At 39.2% G+C, this 20,495-nt stretch overlaps 2 protein-coding genes across 2 annotated transcripts in view; one reads left to right on the top strand and one right to left on the bottom strand.

Moving 5' to 3' along the window:
* Positions 1–20,495, bottom strand: part of SHC4 (SHC adaptor protein 4) — a 96,002-nt gene that overhangs the window by 27,708 nt on the left and 47,799 nt on the right. Inside the window, exons 3-5 of the mRNA XM_016211067.2 lie at positions 16,569–16,632; positions 13,688–13,807; positions 3,475–3,528 (exon numbers count right to left, since the gene is read on the bottom strand). Coding sequence (XP_016066553.2) covers positions 3,475–3,528; positions 13,688–13,807; positions 16,569–16,632 — 238 coding nt within the window. The remainder of the gene's footprint in view (positions 1–3,474; positions 3,529–13,687; positions 13,808–16,568; positions 16,633–20,495) is intronic.
* On the top strand, positions 7,445–9,156 carry EID1 (EP300 interacting inhibitor of differentiation 1). The gene has a single exon (XM_016211077.2). The coding sequence runs from the start codon at positions 7,497–7,499 to the stop codon at positions 8,067–8,069; it is 573 nt and encodes a 190-aa protein (XP_016066563.1). The 5' UTR covers positions 7,445–7,496; the 3' UTR covers positions 8,070–9,156.

Genomic DNA, 20,495 nt, shown 5'->3' with positions numbered 1-20,495 from the left:
GAAAACAGTAAGCTGATGAATAATAAGATCTGAATAATTAAAGATGCTTTTTGTTATCTCAGTTCTCAGGGAAAAAATGCACATTGCCATTTGGAGATTAGAAGTATGACTCTCTAGAGGGAAGATGCAATCTACTGGCAGGAAATAAAGGCCAGTGTTTGCAATACCCTCAAGGACAATCACTTAACCCACGATGAATCAGACAGGAAGCGTATCTCAGGATCAGCATAACTAGTCTTGAGTTATTTCAAAACATAACACACACCTAAGTAAATTTCTCTTATGCAAAAAGGTAAAAGGTTTGAAATAGCGTGTAAATATGTAAGTTCATCTCTCCAGGCTTTGTTTTACATTAATATAGGAAAGCCACAGTTGCTGGGGGCTTAGTTGCTATTTTTAAAGTCAAAGAGGCGGCATGATGCCGACAGTGGTGTCTGGTATAGTAGATGATGGGAAAGAGGTCACGGGCCCTCTGCAGGCCTCAGTTTCCTCATCTTCAAGTGAGTGTTGAACAGTCTCAGAGCTCTAAAATTCCATAACTGCAGGTATCTGGGAGAATCTAAAGAATGTTAAAAGTAAAGCACAAATAGTGGGGGAAACTATGAGAAAACATTTTTTTATTTATGTTTTATTAAACTTATTGGGGTGACAATGGTCAATATGAACATACAGATTTCAGGTGTGGGTTTCTGTTGAGAAAATGTATTTAATCTGGTCATATTCGTGAATGCATTTTGAAATGGAGAAGGTATATCTAGATACAGAAGCATTACTGAGAACTGTCTTCAGGGCTGACAGAGGAAGACATATAAACTGTGTTTGAGAAGAGAGTAAAGGTGAGGGTGAGCAAAGGTCACTAAGTAAGGAAGAATGTCCAGTGTTTTTTAAACTTTGGAGAAAACAGGGTAGAAAGAAGGGCACTACATTAGGCCATGGAGACTTAGCTTCCTACCCCGTGTACCCAGTTAGCTGTGAAGCTGTGAATTATCTCAGTGAGTGTCCTGAAAAAAATACGGACATGTGTTAGCAACCACGGTGATAGTTCTTGCTTATCACTCTGGGCCAGGCACTACCCATTTATGCAAGTCATTTCACTCAATTCTCCGGACACTTCGGGGCAAGGATGGTCCTTCCCCATTTTACAGATGGGAACCCTGCAGCTTAGAGAGGATACATAGGTAACGTCTACTTGACTCCTGGCATTCTACCCTCCAATTTCCCTGACCTGAGGGTAAAACTTCACCCGGAGACCTCTAATGCCAATGTTTATGGAGGCTCCAGTTTTTATTTCGAATCAGCAGGCTGTTGCCCCAGCTGTAGGAAGCACTGAAGTCCCACGCAATTCAGTAGGTAAAAACTTCCCCACAGTGGGAAGCTACAAATTCTCTACTGTTTGTTTTTGGTAGGGGCAATGCTTTGGTGGGCTGAAAGAACTACAGAACTAAAGGCACATGAAGACGTCTAAAAATAATTAGGATTCTGGAAAAGTATGATAGACATCGTGCAGGGCATGCTTATGATAAATGCTTATGGTAAATAAAAGGGTTTGCACACCAATCCTAAAAATGACAGTAACACTTGAAACTCAAAAGGGGACATTTAAGGCAAATGGCAACAATTATTTTTCACACTACACTTATGGAACTCATTACTTTAAGTATCTTAAGGAAAGTACTGGAGTTCCTTCATGGATAGTGGAACTAGAATGAGTGAGAAGAAGAGACAGGGCTGGGCTTTTCAGGCTCGATTCAGGCTACTCTCTCTGCCACCAAACACATCCTTTGGTGTTGCCGTGATCAGACTTCAGATTCAGTACTGGGGTCACACTGCAGCTGCTAAGGGGCAGGCACCTTGTGTGCCCCTGTTTGCTGGTGAATCCACAATGAGCCCTTTGTGAAATCTCTTGGGGAAAAGGTGGAACTCTTAAAATTTGGTGTACTTTTAAATGGTGGCACCACGGAAGTAAAATATTCATTTGAAAGTACCTATACTCAAGGCTGAAAGGTGAGGACATAGTGAAGCCTAGAGGGAAAATTAAGTACTCATTGATAAAAGAAAAGAAACAACAGTGATTTAAAATCCCATAAAGGTTGCTTCTCTTTCCTACAATTCGAGGAAGGAACGAGGCAGGTTGTCCAGGTGTGACAAGCTTAAACAGTTTGAGTCACTGGGAGCCCATGGGAAAACAAGTAATTATTGAGATGATTTAAAGAATGGGCTGATTGAAATACCATTTAACTATGTATTTCACACACACAAAAAGTTATGCCAACACCCAAAAGGAAGAACTTGCTTAAATACATTAGACACCAGTAAAGGAAATGATTATACAGAGAAGCTTCAGAACCGTATTTCCTTTTAGGATAGACTTATTTTTCCTTTAAATATTTAGCCTCAAGATTAAAATCAATCAAAACACTTACCACCAGATTTAGCGTTTAATACCATTCCATACCTCTCTTGGGTTTCTGGTTATGTATCCTATCATTTATGACCCTAAATTTTGCTCCTTAATTGGAAAAGAGAAGCTAAATATGTTGGAGAGGAGAAAAATCGACTGTTACAAAGTGGATTTTATGCCTCATTTCTGAAGAATATACTCTTTAATAATAAATGCAGAAAAGTAACATATTGTCGGTAAGGACAAGGTCTTCATATGTTCCCCATGTTTTCCTGACATTACTGATGATCAGCCGTTATGAAAGTCAGACTCTGCCCTCCTCTAGCCTTCTATATGTTTGCAAGTAGAAACATGTCATGATGTCACAGAGGAGCAAAGTTCTCCTACTCCCTCAGTTTGAACAGATTTGTTTTTTGTTCAGTCACAGGCTCCTTAGCTTTAATGCCCCTCTCCTTTTGCTCTGGCCCAGAAATGATGCGGTACCAAATCAGGAAATGACCCTCCACTCTGCAAAGTAGGCCGGCAGAAAGAGCACCACCAGCTCAGTCCCATGCCGTTCATGGAAAGTGAGCACCATGTGGCCTCGTGGTGGAGAGAAACTGCAGTTCTCTCTCCCCACCTGAGCTTTACCTTCTTAAGTTCCTGCAAACCTGGTTGCTCATTCTAGACTAGATTTAGTTGCCCTGTAGGCAGACAGGCTTCCCCTCATATGCCAGATCCAGCTGGTTAATAGCACCTGCCTGGAGCTCTACGTGAGGATTCTGAAGAAGGACTGGCAACACATGTATGACATACTTGTTTTCATAACTTTGATGTTCTCTATAAAAAGCTTCTCAGATTATAACTCCATGGCTAATACCACAGTGGAGCATTATTAGCTCACCTACTAATCCAAATATCTTAAAAATCAGTGACAGGATACATTTCATCAAAATCAAATTTTTGATTACCAGCTACATGTAGCTATTCACAAATTCTAATAAGATATTTGGAAAGGACATGTAGTGGCTAATATGTTTTACGTGGAAGTTCTTTTAACTCTTACAAAAGAACTTTTATGAATCTATACTTACAGGATCCCCTCCAGAGGCAAATGAAATAGACTGCATGTGATGATTTGCAATAATCTGGAAAACATAAACAAATTAAACATGTATAATGCTATAAATTAATTACTCCTACTTACATACAATCTAACAGCCAATAGACATACATTTGTTTTGGTTTTGCCTGGACAGCATCTCTTTGGAATCTACTCCACCCACACTCTATATTAATCTCACTTAGATGATGAGATTTGGGTGGGTTTGACATGCGCATCTCATTGCTCTTCTCCTTGCAGCTGGATGCATGATCCACGCCTAGCTAATCAGAAAACATCTGGACACAGCAGAGCCAATCAGTGTTTTTGGGGAGAAACTGATACGGACAATAGGAAAGGATACATCTCTCTCTGCCATTAAAAACCACAAAAGCCCAAAGTTCCTGTAAGCCACCTTTTGCTGACATGTCGGACAATCCTACTGGAAAAATGAAGCTTTCCCTCTGGAGAAAATCAGCTGAGAATTGAAAGTAGAAAAAAGTACAGACCAACAGTTGTCAGAAGGGAGAGGGTAGGAAGGCTAGGTGCAAAAAGTAAAGGGGTTAAGCCTCCCCCCAAAAAACCTCATAGACAGACAACAGTGTGGTGATTACCAGAGGGAAAGGGGTGGGGGAACGTAAAGAGGGTAAAGCGGGGATAAATGGTGATGAAAGAAGACTTGACTTGGGGTGGCGAACACACAATATAGAGATAATGTAATATAGAATTGTACACCTGAAACCTATATAACTCTATTAACCAATGTCACCCCCAATAAATTCCATAAAAATAAATAAATAAATAGGAAAAAGTCTGGTGGTAACATTTGTTTCATCATTTCAACCAATATAATTCCTGTCCCCCCTTGATCTTTTTTTCTATTTTATTAATTTATTTTTCTATAAATTAGTTTGAATTGGGTTTCAGTCATTCACCACCAAAAGTATCCTAAGGAATTAACATTAAGATTTCCAGTATGAAGTAAGATGATTCGAGTGAACTGCATTACTTAGCCAAGAAGATTATTTCTTTTACTTGAGATTCTAGCATCACTTGTTTGTACTTTCCATAACGTAACAACCAATTTGCAGAGATGTATTTGTCATACTGTTTTGAAGATTCATTAAAATACCAACTGTGCGCCTATTAATTAATCCTGTCTTGAGAAGTGTTTAACAGAATATAGTAAAGTAGCTTACATAAAGTGACCAAGCAATTCTGCTCCTAAATATATATACAACAGAACTGTGTAAATATGTGCACCAAAAGGTATGCTAAAGAGATGATTACTGGCCTTTTCGTAATAGCCTGCAACTGGGAACAATCCCAGTGATGATGACTATTGTGATAGTCCAGCAACAACTTGTTTCTTAGGCAAAATAAGCCAGACACAAAAAAATATAGGCTGAATGATTTCATTTATATGAAGTTCAGAAACAGCCAAATTATTTTATTCCGTTTGAAGTTAGGATAGTGATTACTTCTGGGGCAAAGGAACAGAGAGCAAGTGGTTTTCTGGGATAAAATGGTGTTTCTTTATGTGGGTAATAGTTATGCAAGTATGTTCATTTTGTGAAAATCATTATTATGTGTGCACTTTTCTATATTTATATTTTCTATGTTTACATTTCAGCTAAAATGATTACTAAAAACAAAATCAATATACAAAGATCAATGCCATTCCTATATATCAGCAATAGCCAATTAGAGACTGTATTTAGGGGTAAAGGAGGTACATTTTACAAAAGTACCTCTATAAAGAACTGTGTGAAGCTTTTTGGAAAACTTCATTGAAGGGTATAACTACTACCTGAACAAGTAAAAAGTAAAAAGATATACATCACCTTGATGGATTAAAAGATAATATTATAAAGATGTCATTAATTAATCTGTAATTTCCATGCAATTCCAATAAAAATTCCACCAATGTCACTCAGGGAATTTTTCATGCTGATTCTAAAATTCATATGGAAGACTAAATGTACAAAAAAAGCTAAAGAAATATTTTTTTAAAAACAAAGATACTAGACTTTCCTTATTAGCAAGGTACTTTTAATCTATGATAAATGTAGCACCAAACAGACAAAAGAACAAGTGACTAAATTAGTGGAATTCGCTGAATTAGCTATATATATGGAAAAATATATCAATAAATCCTGTCCTCATACTATCTATATAAACAAATGTATGATTCATAAAAATCTACTAATACATCAGAAGACAGATAAAAGATTACACTTGTGATCACTGAGATAGGAAAGGCCCATCTTAATAGACAGAAAAAGACATTTTTTTAGAAAAAACACCCTTAAATTAGATTACATAAAAACTCATTTTAAAACTTTGTATAAGAAAAGATCCCTGAAACAGGACAAACAACAGGAAGAGAGAATATATTTGCAACATGTAAGACAAAAGTACTCATATAAAGAGTTTATAAGGAATTATTACGTTATCAATAAGAAAAAGAAATAAACCCAAAGTAAAACCAATTAATTTTCAGAAGTAATACAAATGTTCAATAAACACATTGAAAAATAATCAATCTCCAAGAAATCAAGACTCTTCAAAATAAAACAAGATATCAAATTGATATAACTATCATGTTCAATATAATCACATGTGGCAAGGGTATGGATATTCTCAAACACTGCTAGCCAGAGCTTAAATTTGTATGGCAACTTTGGAGAGCAATTTGACAGTATTTATTAAAACAGCAGTATGCACACCCTGTGGTTCCACCTTTCCACCTCAAGGTATTTATTCTAGAGAAACGCTGGCACACATTGACATTCATTTAGCCACAGTTGATAATATCAAAAAATTGGAAATTATTTTTGCATAGTTAGACCAACCACAGTATAACTATATAAATGAAATGCTATGAAAATATATATATGTATATATGTGTATATATATACACACACACACACACATATATATATATATTACTAACAAAGCTAAATCTTCAAGACATTGCTGAGGGGTTTGTTTTGTAAGTTGGAGACAGTTGTGTGAGACGTTCAAGAAAGTGAGATTTTTCCACGAGGACCTAAGCTCCATGTAAACGCAAAGGAAAAGGATTTAAAGACTACACAGACCCGGGTGGGCGTGGCTCAGCGGTTGGGCATCAACCTAGGATCCAGAGGATCGGGGTTCGATTCCCGGTCAGGGCACATGCCTGGGGTTGCGGGCTCGGTCAGGAGGCAGCCGATCAATGACTCATCATTGATGTTTCTATCTCTCTCTCTCTCTCCCCCTCTCCTTTCCTCCCTCTGAAATCAATAACGATATATTAAAAAAAAAAAAAGAATACACACGAAATTGATAATGGTGGAAAGTCACCTCTTGGGAAAAGAAATGGGACCGAGTATATCCTCGCTGTAACTTTCTTTAAAGAGCACAGATAATACACTTCTTTGTGACTTTAACTTTTCCTAATGGGAAAAACTGGCGGGGAGGGGGAGGCACGGATCCGTTCTCGACCTGTTGCCTAGCGGCTGAGCACCCCGCGGCTGGGGGTGTGGACTCAGAGGCGAGGAGCGCAGACAAAGGCGGTGAGAACCGACGAGCAGAGCCGCGGCCCGCGCCGAGGGCTGGAAGAGGGGGGAAGGCCGGAGGCGGGGTGGGGGTGGGGCGGGGAGGGGGCGGGAAGAGGCAGATAAAGCGTTGTTACCGCGGGCGCGTATTTCCCAGTTTATAGCATCATAAGCAGCACAGCGGTTAAGTCAGAGGGAGACAAAGTCACGCTCTCGCAAGCACAGTCTTTACGTATGAATTTGACCGAACGAAACGCAGACCAACCCCGCCGGCACCGCCCCGCAAAGCGGGGAGCGGCGGGGGCTCGCAGCGCGCCGGGCGGGAGGAGGCGGGCGGCGGGGGGCGGGAGGCGGGGTCTGGGGGTCGCGCAGACGCAGAGGGTCGCACACGTCGCGTGCGCACGCGCACAACCGCACAGCCGCGTAGCTGCGATCTTGCTGAAAACGCTTGGCGAGAGGGTGAGCGGCTGCTACAATGTCGGCGATGCAGGAGCTGTCCGAGCTGTACGAGGAGAGCAATGACCTGCAGATGGATGTGATGCCTGGCGAGGGTGACCTGCCGCAGATGGAGGTAGGCGGCGGGAACCGGGAGCCATCGCCGAACCACTCCCGCAACCGGGCCGCGCCACAGCTCGAGGAGGAAGGCCCCATGGAGGAGGAGGGGGCCCAGCCAATGGCGGAGCCAGAGGGAGGCCGAGGCCTTGCCAAGCGGCCCAGCCCCGGGGAGCAGCCGGGCGCGATCGCGGGCCCCGACTTCGACAGCGAGGACGAGGGCGAGGAATTTGACGACTGGGAGGACGACTACGACTATCCGGAGGAGCAGCTGAGCGGGGCCGGCTACAGAGTGTCCGCGGCCCTCGAAGAAGCCAACAAGATGTTCCTGAGAACATCCAGAGCGAGGGAAGCGGCCCTGGATGGCGGTTTTCAGATGCATTACGAGAAGACCCCGTTCGACCAGTTGGCTTTCATCGAAGAGCTTTTTTCACTTATGGTCGTCAATCGCCTGACCGAAGAACTCGGCTGTGATGAGATTATTGATAAAGAGTAGTTAAATGCTGTCACAAGAGGAGGAAACTACTTGAGGAGAGACCCAGCATTCCACTGTCTCTTGGGTTTATTCCAGATAGTTCCGTGCCAATGAAAAACTTGGTCTTCAAAAAAAATTTTTTTTTTGTTTTGCAGAATTAGAATAGGGCAGTGACTGCACAGTTGCGAAAAAGAACTGTTAAAGAAAAAGGATCTTAGGACGGTTGAAACCTGTTTTCAAGAATATCCTGAAACACCTACGGCTTTGACTTTGTGGTTGATCCAGATTATTTTCTTTGCATTGGAGAAAATTACTTCCATATTCACTGTAAGGAATGGTTTTGCAAAAGTAAGTCGTGACCCAGACAAACTGACAGTACAAGAGCCCACTGACATTAATTACATGAGAAGAAGTAATATATCCAACTTAGGACACCCGATGTCTTTAGTTATTTGGACAGAAAGCCTATTGAGAAAACTTTGAAGATTCCACTTTGTGATCTATCCAAGCTATAGTTATCAAAGGCTAAATTTTTAGTGTGTGATAAATTGAATATTCTTAGTATCTCAAAAGTATAAGCAAAACCCAAAAGGAATATGTATCATGTGTACTGTATCTTAACATGTTTCCAAGGGCATCTGAAATTTTATTTGTACATGTATCTTGATTATTTACAAAGCTGTGATCTGTAATTCAAGAAAATTCATTATCTTTACCATTTTTTAAAAAGTCAAAAATGAAAAAATGCTTAGTAAATTTTCCAATTCAGACATTAAAATGTATGGGAAAGTACAAACAAAACAAACTATTTCTAATACTTTCATACCCTAGAAAAATTTTCTGTTTTTGTTGCTCTCTGTTTTTCATTTAACTTTACAGGTAAAAGACTGGTTGAACTTCATAATGAAAGAACTGTTAAGTGAAAATTGTCAAGTAAAAGGAAGGCCCTACATTTTAAAACAACTATATGAACAATTATGCTGTCAACCTTTAGAAGTTTTAAACCTTTCCAGAAATTTCTGAAGTTTCCCTCTGTCTCCTCCTCTAATTAAGCTTGTTATTGGTTATACACCAGCATTTGAGATAATAAAATTTCTTGTTCTGTGTACTTTGTTTGGCTAATAATTAATATGCATACACACTTTATATACTATTTTTATTGTATTCTATTTTATTGTATAATTGCAACCACTTTATGATTTAAATTTAACCACTATAAGGGAAAGTGTTCCAGCTTCAAATACGTGATTTGCAAATTAATATGTGGAAACTAAATTTAGTAAATTCCTATAAGAATTTGCCAGCCTGGAAAACCTGCTCTATTAATGAGCATGTTGCTGTGGTTATTTTATTAAGGTTCTAAACTTCTATGATAATTATGTCAGAAGGCTGTGACCAGTAAAACAGTATATCGGCAGGTCTTACGATCAATAGAAACGTACTAGACGCTCCTCCATCATGGTAGTAAAAGACAACAATTGGGAGCCTTAGAGAGGTGGGTGGTTTTCTGTAAAATATGGGATTGACAGGGATGATCATAATCACACTAGCTTGGTGGGGAGGAAGAGAGAGGTGGGGAAAAGGCCAGACAGGAGGTAACACTTAGTAATCCTGCCTCCCCCATACCTCACTTCTTTCACTGCATTTTCAGACAGCTTATAGCTGCAGTTAGGTGAGTCGGGTTAAAGAACAATTGCTAGTGTGATGGGGGATAAAGGACGCCAGTACACAATGAACTGACCAGCATTTACCTCCAGGTAAAGATGTCAGGAAATAGGCTCAGGAAAAAAACAGGTCTACAAACGGGGGTGTGATTCTGTTTCTCTGGGACCGACGGGAGCAAGAGGAGGGGAAGGAAAAAACCACTCCCTGTTGGGTTTCAAGGCTTGTTTTGTGGAGAAAGACCTGCATTCTGCAACTGACTCCTAATAATTGTTTGTTGGTCTTAAAAATAGGCAGTGAACTGAGAGACCACTGAAGTTAATACTTGTTAATTTACTGAAAGTAGAAAATGGCAACATATTTAACGCTCCTGTTAGGGGTGTAAAATCACTTGTATTTCTATTGTATATTAAAGTTATCACAGACTGGAACCAATCTACCTGTTTCAAATCTAGGCTCCACTACTTACTAGCTTTGTAACTAGGTAAATTATTTAATATTTCTGCCTTGGGGTCCTGAATTGAAAATAGGGATAATTAGGTATATGTATATTTTCATTTAATAGAAACTAAAGAAGGGATTCTGGGGAAATTCTAATCCTGGTTTTGTGACATGGGGAGAGGGAACTTAAGCTTATGCGTGAGTAGTGTGATTTAGGGAGCATTTCTGGATCTATTCATAAATATTACAGACGTTTGCTTAGATATCTCACATCGGCTGCCCTAAGGACACAGATCTGTTTTGTTTGGCTCATGCTTATAATTTTAATTTCTTAATTAAGGAGCAACACTTTATAATTGAGAGAGAAGTAAAACTCCTAGGTTTCCAACTTTATTTTTTTTTCAAAAGTGGGAGATCTGGCGGTCCTCGACCTACAGTGGCGTGGGGAAAAGCATCTCATTGACCTTCACATAGGAAAGGCGGTGTTCCCCCGTGTTGTCTCCCTAACAGGGAGTCTGAGTAGCACTCACCAGTGATCGCTGCGCTTGCACCACTTTTCTCTTGTGCCTGAGCACTGCATTAGCTGCCTGGCCTCTAAATATTTGAGACTAAAGGATGTCTCTGTTTCCTGCTTCTTTTACCCTCCTCTCTTTATTACCCTTCTCATTTTCAGTAGCCATTAGAGCTGGTGGTAGGAGATGTAGAAATGAATACAGAAATATAAGAATGGAAGCTACTGAGACTGACATTTTTGCTTAAGGCCCTAAAATACTATATTAAAGTATGTTGCTTGAATTTTTAAAACAAGGAATATACCAAAAAAAAATTTTTTTTAAAACCCTATCACTTGCTTTTCCAAAATGTATTTTGCCATCCCAAGATATGGTCAGTTTTAAAAACTGCACGCATTACATGTTTAATATAGTTTTATTTCCTGCCTCTGAGGTTCTGTGAGACATTTTCTGGAAGCGAATGGTTAGTTATATTTTTAAAATTCTCAGTGGCTGAAAATAAATATGAACCATCTGACTCAGAAAAGCTCTGTCATCTATGAATGTATCTATAAACGCAAACCTGTTTATGTTTTCAGTCCAAAGTATATCTTAGAAGTTAAGGGAGGGGGAGGCATTAGTAAATCGTTGTATTTATTTTAGAACTTCAAAGGGTAGCTTATTTAAAGGAGAATTTACTTAATAAATCCCTTTCTCATGCTACATCCATAAAGTCGCTTCTCTGCTGCCTTCACCCCTCGAACATTTAAGTTGCCCTTTTGACTGAATGTGTAAACCTTCTTGAGTGTAAGCATCTGGAGCTGGCACTTACTGTACACCCCTCCCCCAAGCCGTTTCCCCCAGGCCTACAGAATAGTTCAGAATTATCATGTCTCAGTGAGATCCTAACTTTGGTCCCCCTTCCAGTCGTGAGCTGAACACAACCCCATTCTTTGCCGCCTGTGCAGAAAAGATGGGGTTCACTCCCAAAGGCACCTCATTGCTGTAACTACTGGTGGTGGAAGCCACCCACACCCATGGTCCCTATTTCTGTTCTGCCAGATTATGGGTGCGTGGCAATACCATCTCTAAGGGCAGTGGCCTGGGGGGGGAAATGTGGTGGAGGAGAAGGGAATGCCGAGAATAAACTAGACCCCCTACCACACACACCACAAACCATTTTTTTAAAAATGCTCATTAGATTCTGCTTGTAAGGCTGCCACCAGATTGGCTCTAGCTCTGCCTAGTCGTCCTTCCCTACAAAACTGAGATAATTCAAGGGCTCCTATGCTCAATGGAATCTCATAACTAAAAGCATTAAGTGTCCCTGGTACCATACACGTGGGTGAAAACTAAAAATAAATTTTAAATCAACACATATCTTGAAGACAAGCATCTGAAAGACTGAAGGAATGTTTTACCTCCCACCCAGATATGTTGCATCTTCTAAGTACAGCCCCAGATGTTCTGTCATACCAATGGTATCACTTCTTTTGGACAACCAATAAGGACCCAACTGGGCAGGAATCTATTTTGAACTGCTTCATGTTAAGCATTTTCCTCTGATGATTTATACTACTGTGTCATCAATGTATTTTATTCTGCTTTTGAATTTAGAAAATAAAGCAGCCTTCAAAACTGCAAGTGAATTTTTTTGGCAAAAAAATGGAAGTCAAAATGTATATAACTGTACTTACATGTTACTTACAATTCTATAATTGTATATAATATGCTTCCCCTGTTAAGTACTGAGTATATGTAAAGGTCTCAAAGAAGAATGCTTGAGTAAATAATAATAGCTACCATGTGACTGGCGCCGTGCTAAGTGATTTACATCCATGATCTTACCTAGTCCTCTAAATAACCCTATGAGACATAGTTTTGCTAAATCCATCCCCGCAGAAACTCTATGAATAGGCACCATAACCCTCATTTCACTGATAATAAAAATGAGTGGTAGGTAACTAGCTTATTCATAGCAAAGTCAGGATTTCAAACTATATGTGACCTCAAAATCTCTTAGTGTTTTATCACTGCCGAGTACACATTAAACCTTTCACGAGTCCCTCATCAATAGCACTCCATACAGTAAAGCCTTAAATATTAAAAATCTCGAATCAGTACATATTAGAAAAAGAAAAACTAGACTCTAAGACACATAAATAACCTGATGTAAGGAATTTAGTTTAAAAAATAAAAAGCAAGTCAAAAAGTCCTATTTAAGGTAGGACTCATTTAGCCCAATGCCTGTATGTCTTTTATATTTGCTTCAGCAATGCTGTTCTTTTGAGAAATAAGGTTAACAGTGAAAACTCAGACACACCATAGTATTATAAATTATAAAGATGAAAAAATTATGTTTATACAATAACATTTTAGAAAGCTTTCAACCTCAAGAGTTGGAAGAAAATGTTTTCTGCTTAAATTTCAGTTAGCTAGAACAGTAACCTTAACAATCACCCATCCTCTGTCCTCAATTCTGATAATAAATTGCTTTTTATTTTTTTAATCTTCACCTGAGGACATGCTTAGAGAGAGGGAGAGAGGGAGGGAGGAGTGGAGGGAGAAGGAAAGATAGAGAGAGAAACAGCTATTGGTTGCCTTCTGCCAACTGGGGATCAAACCTGAAACCCAGGTATGTGGCTTTGACCGGGAATGGAACCCGCAACCTTTCGGTGCTCAGGATGGTGCTCAACCAACTGAGCCACTCTGGCTGGGCTGAAATTGCTTTTTCTTTAGGGAGGGTTGGTAGAGAGTAATAAATGACTGATTAAAAATAGGTGTTGCCAAACGGTATTTACTATATTCTTTGTACTTTGGTTCTTATTACAAAGCCAATTAGGTAAGAACAAGTATGCAAGCAGTTAAATGCCCCAGTGATGGGTTAGAAATGCTGTCCTAATTATCTTTGTCGAAATCCTTGGCAGATATTTTCCCCCTATGCCTTAGTAAATTTTAGGTACACTGTCTGAAACTTTATTCTCTTTATTATGCTCCAGAGAAATAAAGAATATGTTAAGCTATAAATGACATTCATGATCTTACCTGTTGGTTGTCAAGATTCATCAGTGTGAGGCTGCATGTTGAGATGGTCAGTTTTATATTCATTCCAGAAAACTGAAGATTACTTTTGCCAAGAACTGTTGATAGGAACTTAACTGGAGGCTTTAAAAAGAACAAAACATTCTAAGTTATGAATTCTGTTACAGAATGAATGTTTTTTAAATGTTAAAAATGGGTCAAAGCCCATACTCTTCCTCTTTATTTTACTCTACATGAATCCAATGAGATGAAATGATTTTTTTAATAAAAACTTTTTTAAAAATTGGAATGTACCCTGGCCGGTGTGGCTCAGTTAGTGGAGCATAGTCCTGTACACGGAAAGGTCGAGGGTTCAATCCCTGGTCTGTGCGCCTACGGGAGGCAACTGATCGATGTTTTTCTCTCAGAGTGATGTTTCTCTCTCTTCCTCTCCTTTCCTCTCTCTCTCAAATCAATAATAACATATCCTTGAGTGAGAATATTTTTTTTAAATTGGAATGCAGCAAATTCTTTAGTAAGTAGTGGAATCTAAGCCCTCAGAACTTTTCTCATGCATTCCTTTCCCCCCAAGAACTGGGAGTAGGGGCCTGGTTTATATAAAAGGAATTCCTGTGAGAGTTTGAACTAGCTGAACTCTCAAGCCCTTTGGAACATCACAAGCATTAAAAAAATAAAAAGTTGCTGTCTAGGATTTTTGTGATGATTAAGAATATGAAAAACAATATATCAAAACTTAAGAGATGCAGCAGTGCTTAAGGAGAGAATTTATAACTATAAACACATTGAAAAAGAAGAAAGACCTCATATCAACAACCCAGCTTAATAATTTAAGGAACTTGAAAACAATAAACTAAACCCAAAACTAGCAGAAAGAGGGGAAAATGAAAATTAGAGCATAAATAAATGACACCGAGATTAGAAAAACAGAAGAGAAAATCAACAAAACTGAAAGTTGGTTCTTCAAAAAGATCAAAATTGGCAAACCTCTAATTAGATGGGCTAAGAAAAAGAGAAGACTCATGCTACTAAGATCATAAATGAAAGTGGGTACATTACTCCTGATTCAACAGAAATAAAAAAGGATTATAAGAGTACTATAAGCAATTGAATGCCAACAAATTGGATTACCCAGATGAGATAGACAAATTCTTAGAAACATTAGACCTACCGAGACTAAATCATGAACAAATAGAAAAATCTGAGTAGACCTATAACTACTTTAAAAAACACAAAAACCCACCAGAAAATAACAAGTGTTGACAAGGATATGGAGAAATTGAAACCCTGTGCACTATTAGTATGAATGTACAATGGTACAACCACTATAGAAAACAATATGACAGCTCCTCAAAAAATGAAAAATAAAATTACTATGTGATCCAGCAATACCACTTCTTGTTCCATACCCTAAAAACCTGAAAGCAGAGATTAGAACAGGTATTTGCACATCCATGTTCATAGCTCCAATGCGGAAGCAATCCAAGTGCCCATCGACAGATAAATGGGTAAGCAAAATGCATTAGATACATACAAGGGGACATTATTCAGCCTTAAAAAGTAAGAGAGCCTGATACATGCTACATCCTGGATGAACTCTGAGAACATTATGCTAAATGAAAAAGACAAATACTACACAATTCCGCTTAAATGAAGTACTGAGAGTAGTCCAAATCATAGGGACTGGAAGTGGAATGGTGGTCGAAGTGTGATTCCTGTTGCCTATTTCCTTTATTCCAATAAAGCAGAGTTACACACACACACACACACACACACACACACACACACACACACACACACACACAGTAGAATGGAGAGAGACGAATGGGAAGTCATTGTTTGATGAGTGTGGAGTTTCGGTTTTACAGCATGAAAGAGTTCTGGAGCTGGATGGTGGGGATGGTTGTGCAACAACATGAATGTCCTTAACATCAACAAACTGTACAATTAAAATGGCTAATAGGCAAACTTTATTTTATGTATATTTTACTACAATTTTTTAATTGGGGGGGAAAGGAGTATAAAAAAATGTAAAGTGAAGTAATCTCTCATATGGGTCCTCTGCATCCCGAAAAAGAAACTGAGGCAATCTGCCTGATAAGACATTTCCCTAAGGGAAGGTAACCTTGCCTAAAACAGTCCTTTTTTTCTTTTGCTAAGAACTTTCTTGTCTGGCACAGGTCTGCCCATAAAAACCTTCTTCTATATTGTACAGTTTCTCGAAGCACCTCTCTATTTATTAGATGGGATGCTGCCCGATTCAAGAATCACTCAATGAAGCCAATTAGATCTTCAAATTTACTTGATTGCATTTTTGTTCTTTAAAAGAGGCAGAGGCAGGATTTAAATCCAAGTGTATCTGACATCAAAACTAGTACTCCTTCAGCACGAAATCTCCTTCTACCCATGCGTTATTATCTCACCTCTAGCAGCACCCATGTTTCCATTTGAAAATAGGCCAAGGAGTTTAAAGAGTCTAAAATATTAAAATGCAGAATGTATATATTATATTATTCTAATTGGAAGGTACCAAACTGGTCATCTGGTTCAAGAAGTTAACTTTACAGGAACAAGAATGAAGTCTCAGAAAAAGGAGATACCACGTTTGAAGGAAAGTAAAGACCCAGGCCGAACCCCAATTTTCTAACCTGAAACCCAGGTGCTTTCTTTGCCCTGTCACTCTAGGCACCATAATTTAAGACAACGTCGGGCAAGTCAGAAAAATTTGAGGGACCAGAGCAACTCCGAGTTGTATCTCTAATATCATGCCAACTAATAAAGGCCATTCTGGACCTTAAGTCATATGGTGTATGAACTATCAGCTATTTTGATATCATCTTTCCCATAGTGGGGAAACATAAAACAAGAAAACCACGCCAATATTTACCTTCCGTTTTTTAATGGCTCCGTTTGCCCCAGGGACAGCTTCACACAGACGACTTATTGCTTCCCTATGGAACAGAAACCATATGAAGACTTAGCGTACTATCTAGCACGCAGTAAATGTCCAATAAACCTTAGCAAGTATTCTGACTAAACTGTACACTCATATAAGGGCGAGTCTGACATAGACGGCCTTCCGCACCCCCACAGGAGAGAACACCATGCTTAGAGCTTCTGCAGCTCAACCTCAAGAACGCCCAGCAACGCTCTCACACTGAAAAATTGCTTTACACTAAGCAGTCCTACCATTCACCATCATCTCATTTTTTTTCCTTTGGCTTTTCAGGTTTGGTTTTTAGTGTTGATTTTTAACCAAAAAGGAGGGGCAGAGTTTTATTTTCTGGGAATATTTCACAGTTTACCTTTAGCATAATCCTCTTTGTGGTGTTATGAATAAAAGGCTTCATAGTGTCTCAGCACCAAAGACAATTAAATACAAAACCTGACACTAGAGGAACTCTGAAAGGATAGAGGGAGAACTGAACTTCTGCGTGGCCTCAAATGGAACTTTATTGACTAAGTTGCTGCTACGAGCCATTGAGCTTTCACGTAATTTCACAGAAGAAAAGAAAATCAATAACAGATTTCCCCCTTTGCTGATTTTTCTGCCCTTACTATATATTGCACTTCCTGAGAGAAAGGCACCACTAAAATAAGTAGTTGTTCCTTAATGGAAGTGGTGAACACGCTGGCGCCCTTCTCTCCAGAAACGCAGTTAGAACTAAGAGCTTCTGTGTCTGGGCCTCAGCATTCACAGCCGCCAGGCTTTCACTCCTGTAATCTGAACCCTCTCCTTGTGGCTTTCAATACGTATATTAAACTTTGCACAGAGCAAATGGAAATTGCTAAGCTCTTTCCCAGACCCCCTGGAGATCATTGTTTAAATTAGTGAACTATATTAACACACACACACTACGGGTTTGATATATATTATTCTATTTCATGAAAATATTTTCTATGAGATGTTTTCAAAGTGAGGATTAGTCAGAGAGAGGAGGAGAGAGAGAAAGAGAGAGAGGCAGAGCAATTCTAGTAGACACTTTGGAAAGATAAGTAGAAGAATTCCCAAAGCTTCTAGGCATCATTTTGGATTTATAATGTATGTTTAAGTTCTGATTCTTTTATTTTTCTGGATAAATGAAACTCGTCTCCAAAGTATTGTCTTGTCTGATGTTTGCATAATTACCTGCCACCAAAAGATAGAATGGCTTTTGGGTTTAGCATATTTTCTCAAGATTCCATGTTTATGTTTCTCTAGGATTCCAAACTTTGTCTCCGGATTCAAATAGAAGGACAGCATAGAGGGCTGGGCTCTTTTGTTTGGTTGATTGATGTTTTGAGTCATCTTAATGATTAATCAAAAATAGATGAGAAATATAATTTATTCAAATTGGCCTTTAGTGTTGCCAAAATAACTAGTGCACGTACCCCACTACGTTGCTGGTATTTAATAAAGAGGCATTATAAGAAAGGCATTATCAGATTCTTTATGCCATGAGAGCCTACTGGCCTACTGGAGTGCTTCTGTCTAAAAAGCTCCTTGTAAATGGTTTGAAATAAAAGTAGAAGGAACCGTGGGCATTGATGCTGCTAAGTGTAATAATAGTTCTTATTAGAAGTTGTTACTTTTTATATAGGACCCTCTCCTTTTACAAAGTGCTTTCCCAGACATTGTTTTTCTGATTCTCATACCAACTGTTAATATCTTCTAACAAAAAATAAAGTTGTGAATCTGAATGAAAGGGAATGCTTTACTTATTTATTTTAAACCTGGATTTTAATTTTTTCCTTTTTATTGAATCTAGTGGGGTGAAACTGATTAACAAAATTATACAGGTGTCAGGAGCACGATTCTACAACACATCATCTGTACACTGTATTATGTGTTCACCACCCCAAGTCAAGTCTCCGTCCATCACTATCTATCCCCCCTTTACCTTCCTCCACCTATCTCCACCCCCGACCCCGACATGCCCTGGGCAATCACCACACTGTTGTCGTGAGTTCTCTCTCTCAATCTAAAGGGAATGCTTTATAGCATGAGCACCTCTCGAGGAGGGTTTGGAAGGAAGAACCTCTCTGGCAGAGTGGAGTTTGGACATTCTACACTGAAGGAAGAATATGTGCAAAGATACCAAAACATAAATTACCATTATATGAGGGAACTACAAGCCCTCTTTGATATTGCTGGAGGTTGAAGTGTGGTAGAGCAAGAGTAAATGAAGCTTAATTGAAGTCTGAAAATTTTTTCGGTAAAGGACCAGATAGCAAATATTTTAGACTTTGCTTATTGCAATGACTCAACACTGCCACTGTAACTCAAATGCAGCCATAGACATTATGTAAACAAATGAGCATGGCTGTGTTCCAATAAAACTTTATTTCTAAAACCAAGCAGCTTGCTAACCCATGGATTAGATAATTCACACAAAAGGAAATGGAAATAGTTTCATTTTAAAAAAACACAGGAAAATGTTCACATTCATTATCATTTTAAAATTGAAAATTAAAACAACCTACAAGATGTTCACTTTACTCTCATTAAATTAGCAAAAATGGAAATTACAAAATTCAGTGTTGGGAAAGATGGGAATAATTCCACTTTAGATATATTTATCCATTGTTGGGGACGTTGGTTAGTATTCATATGATCTTTCTAGGGAGTAAGTTGGTAAGATGACATAGGCCATAAAATTTATCAGAGCTTTTTGGGGCCAGTATGGCTCAGTGGTTGGAGCATTGGCCCACACACCAAAGGGCTGTGGGTTCAGGTCCTGGTCAAGGGCACATACCTGGGTTGCAGGTTCAATCTCTGGCCCTGGCCGGGGCCTGTGAAGGAGACAACCAATCAATGTGTCTCTCTCACCTCGATGTCTCTCTCTCACTCTCTGCCTTTCACTTTCTCTGAAAAAAGCAATGGAAAAAATATCCTTGGGTGAAGATTAAAAAAAGAAATTAATTCTGTATAAATAGTGATACAGAAAGAGCTTATGAACAGTGAGTTGGCTGAGGTGAGTTTATGTGTGTGCGGTTTATTTCATGTTTTTGATTCTATTAATGTTTAGATATAAAGAGCACATGTTTTACTTTTATTGTGCAGTTGATTGGAAAATCATCTTTTAAAATATTTAAAGGAATGCAAGTAGGTTCCTTCGGCAAGAGTTTTGCTCTTGTGCTGTGGTGATGTGAGGACACATCAAAGGGTCAATGGGGGAAAAAGGGGCATCTGTAATATTTTCAACAATAAAGATAAATTTTTTTAAAAAAGGATGTCCCAGTGGAGAGGTGACACAGCCTTTCTCTCTGTTGCCAACCCCCACAGAGAGGTGGGACAATGCTCATGCTACAGATAATGCCAGATCTTCATTGCTCTCTCTGCTCCCATCCCAGCTTAGCCTTTAACTCCTCCACCTTTATAGCCACTAAATCCAGGTCTCTCTTTTCAGTTTATTTGGTAGACTTGCCTGTTTCCTTTTCCCAAAGTCTCGTGAAGAAAATAATCTTGACCAGATTTAGCAACACTTCCACATTAGAAATCCTTGCTTCAGAACGCTGTAGCAGAAAGCCAGGGTTTTAAAGAAGGCGCAGCCCTATGTGTAGGGCCAGGCCCAGCACTAAGCATCTCATTTAGTCTTAGCAGTGCCATTTCGAGGTAGGTAGTCTACCCCCATTTTAGAAATGAGTAAATGAAGATGCAAAGAATTTAAACCCCTGACTCCAAATAAAGAGCTGATAGTAGGAGAGACAACATACAAATCCGATCATGTGTCTCTCTCACATCGACGTTTCTCTTCCTCTCCCCCCCTCCCTCCCTCCTTTCCACTCTCTCTAAAACCCAATGGAAAAAATATCCTCGGGTGGGAATTAACAG

The sequence above is a fragment of the Miniopterus natalensis genome, chromosome 1 (genome assembly GCF_054644295.1).
Source record: "Miniopterus natalensis isolate mMinNat1 chromosome 1, mMinNat1.hap1, whole genome shotgun sequence".
In the NCBI taxonomy this organism is placed as follows: domain Eukaryota; kingdom Metazoa; phylum Chordata; class Mammalia; order Chiroptera; family Miniopteridae; genus Miniopterus; species Miniopterus natalensis.
This window is presented reverse-complemented; position numbering and strand designations above follow the sequence as displayed.

Coding starts and splice junctions, on each gene's coding strand:
- EID1 (XM_016211077.2), top strand. CDS start 7,497: ATGTCGGCGATGCAGGAGCTGTCCGAGCTGTACGAGGAGAGCAATGAC.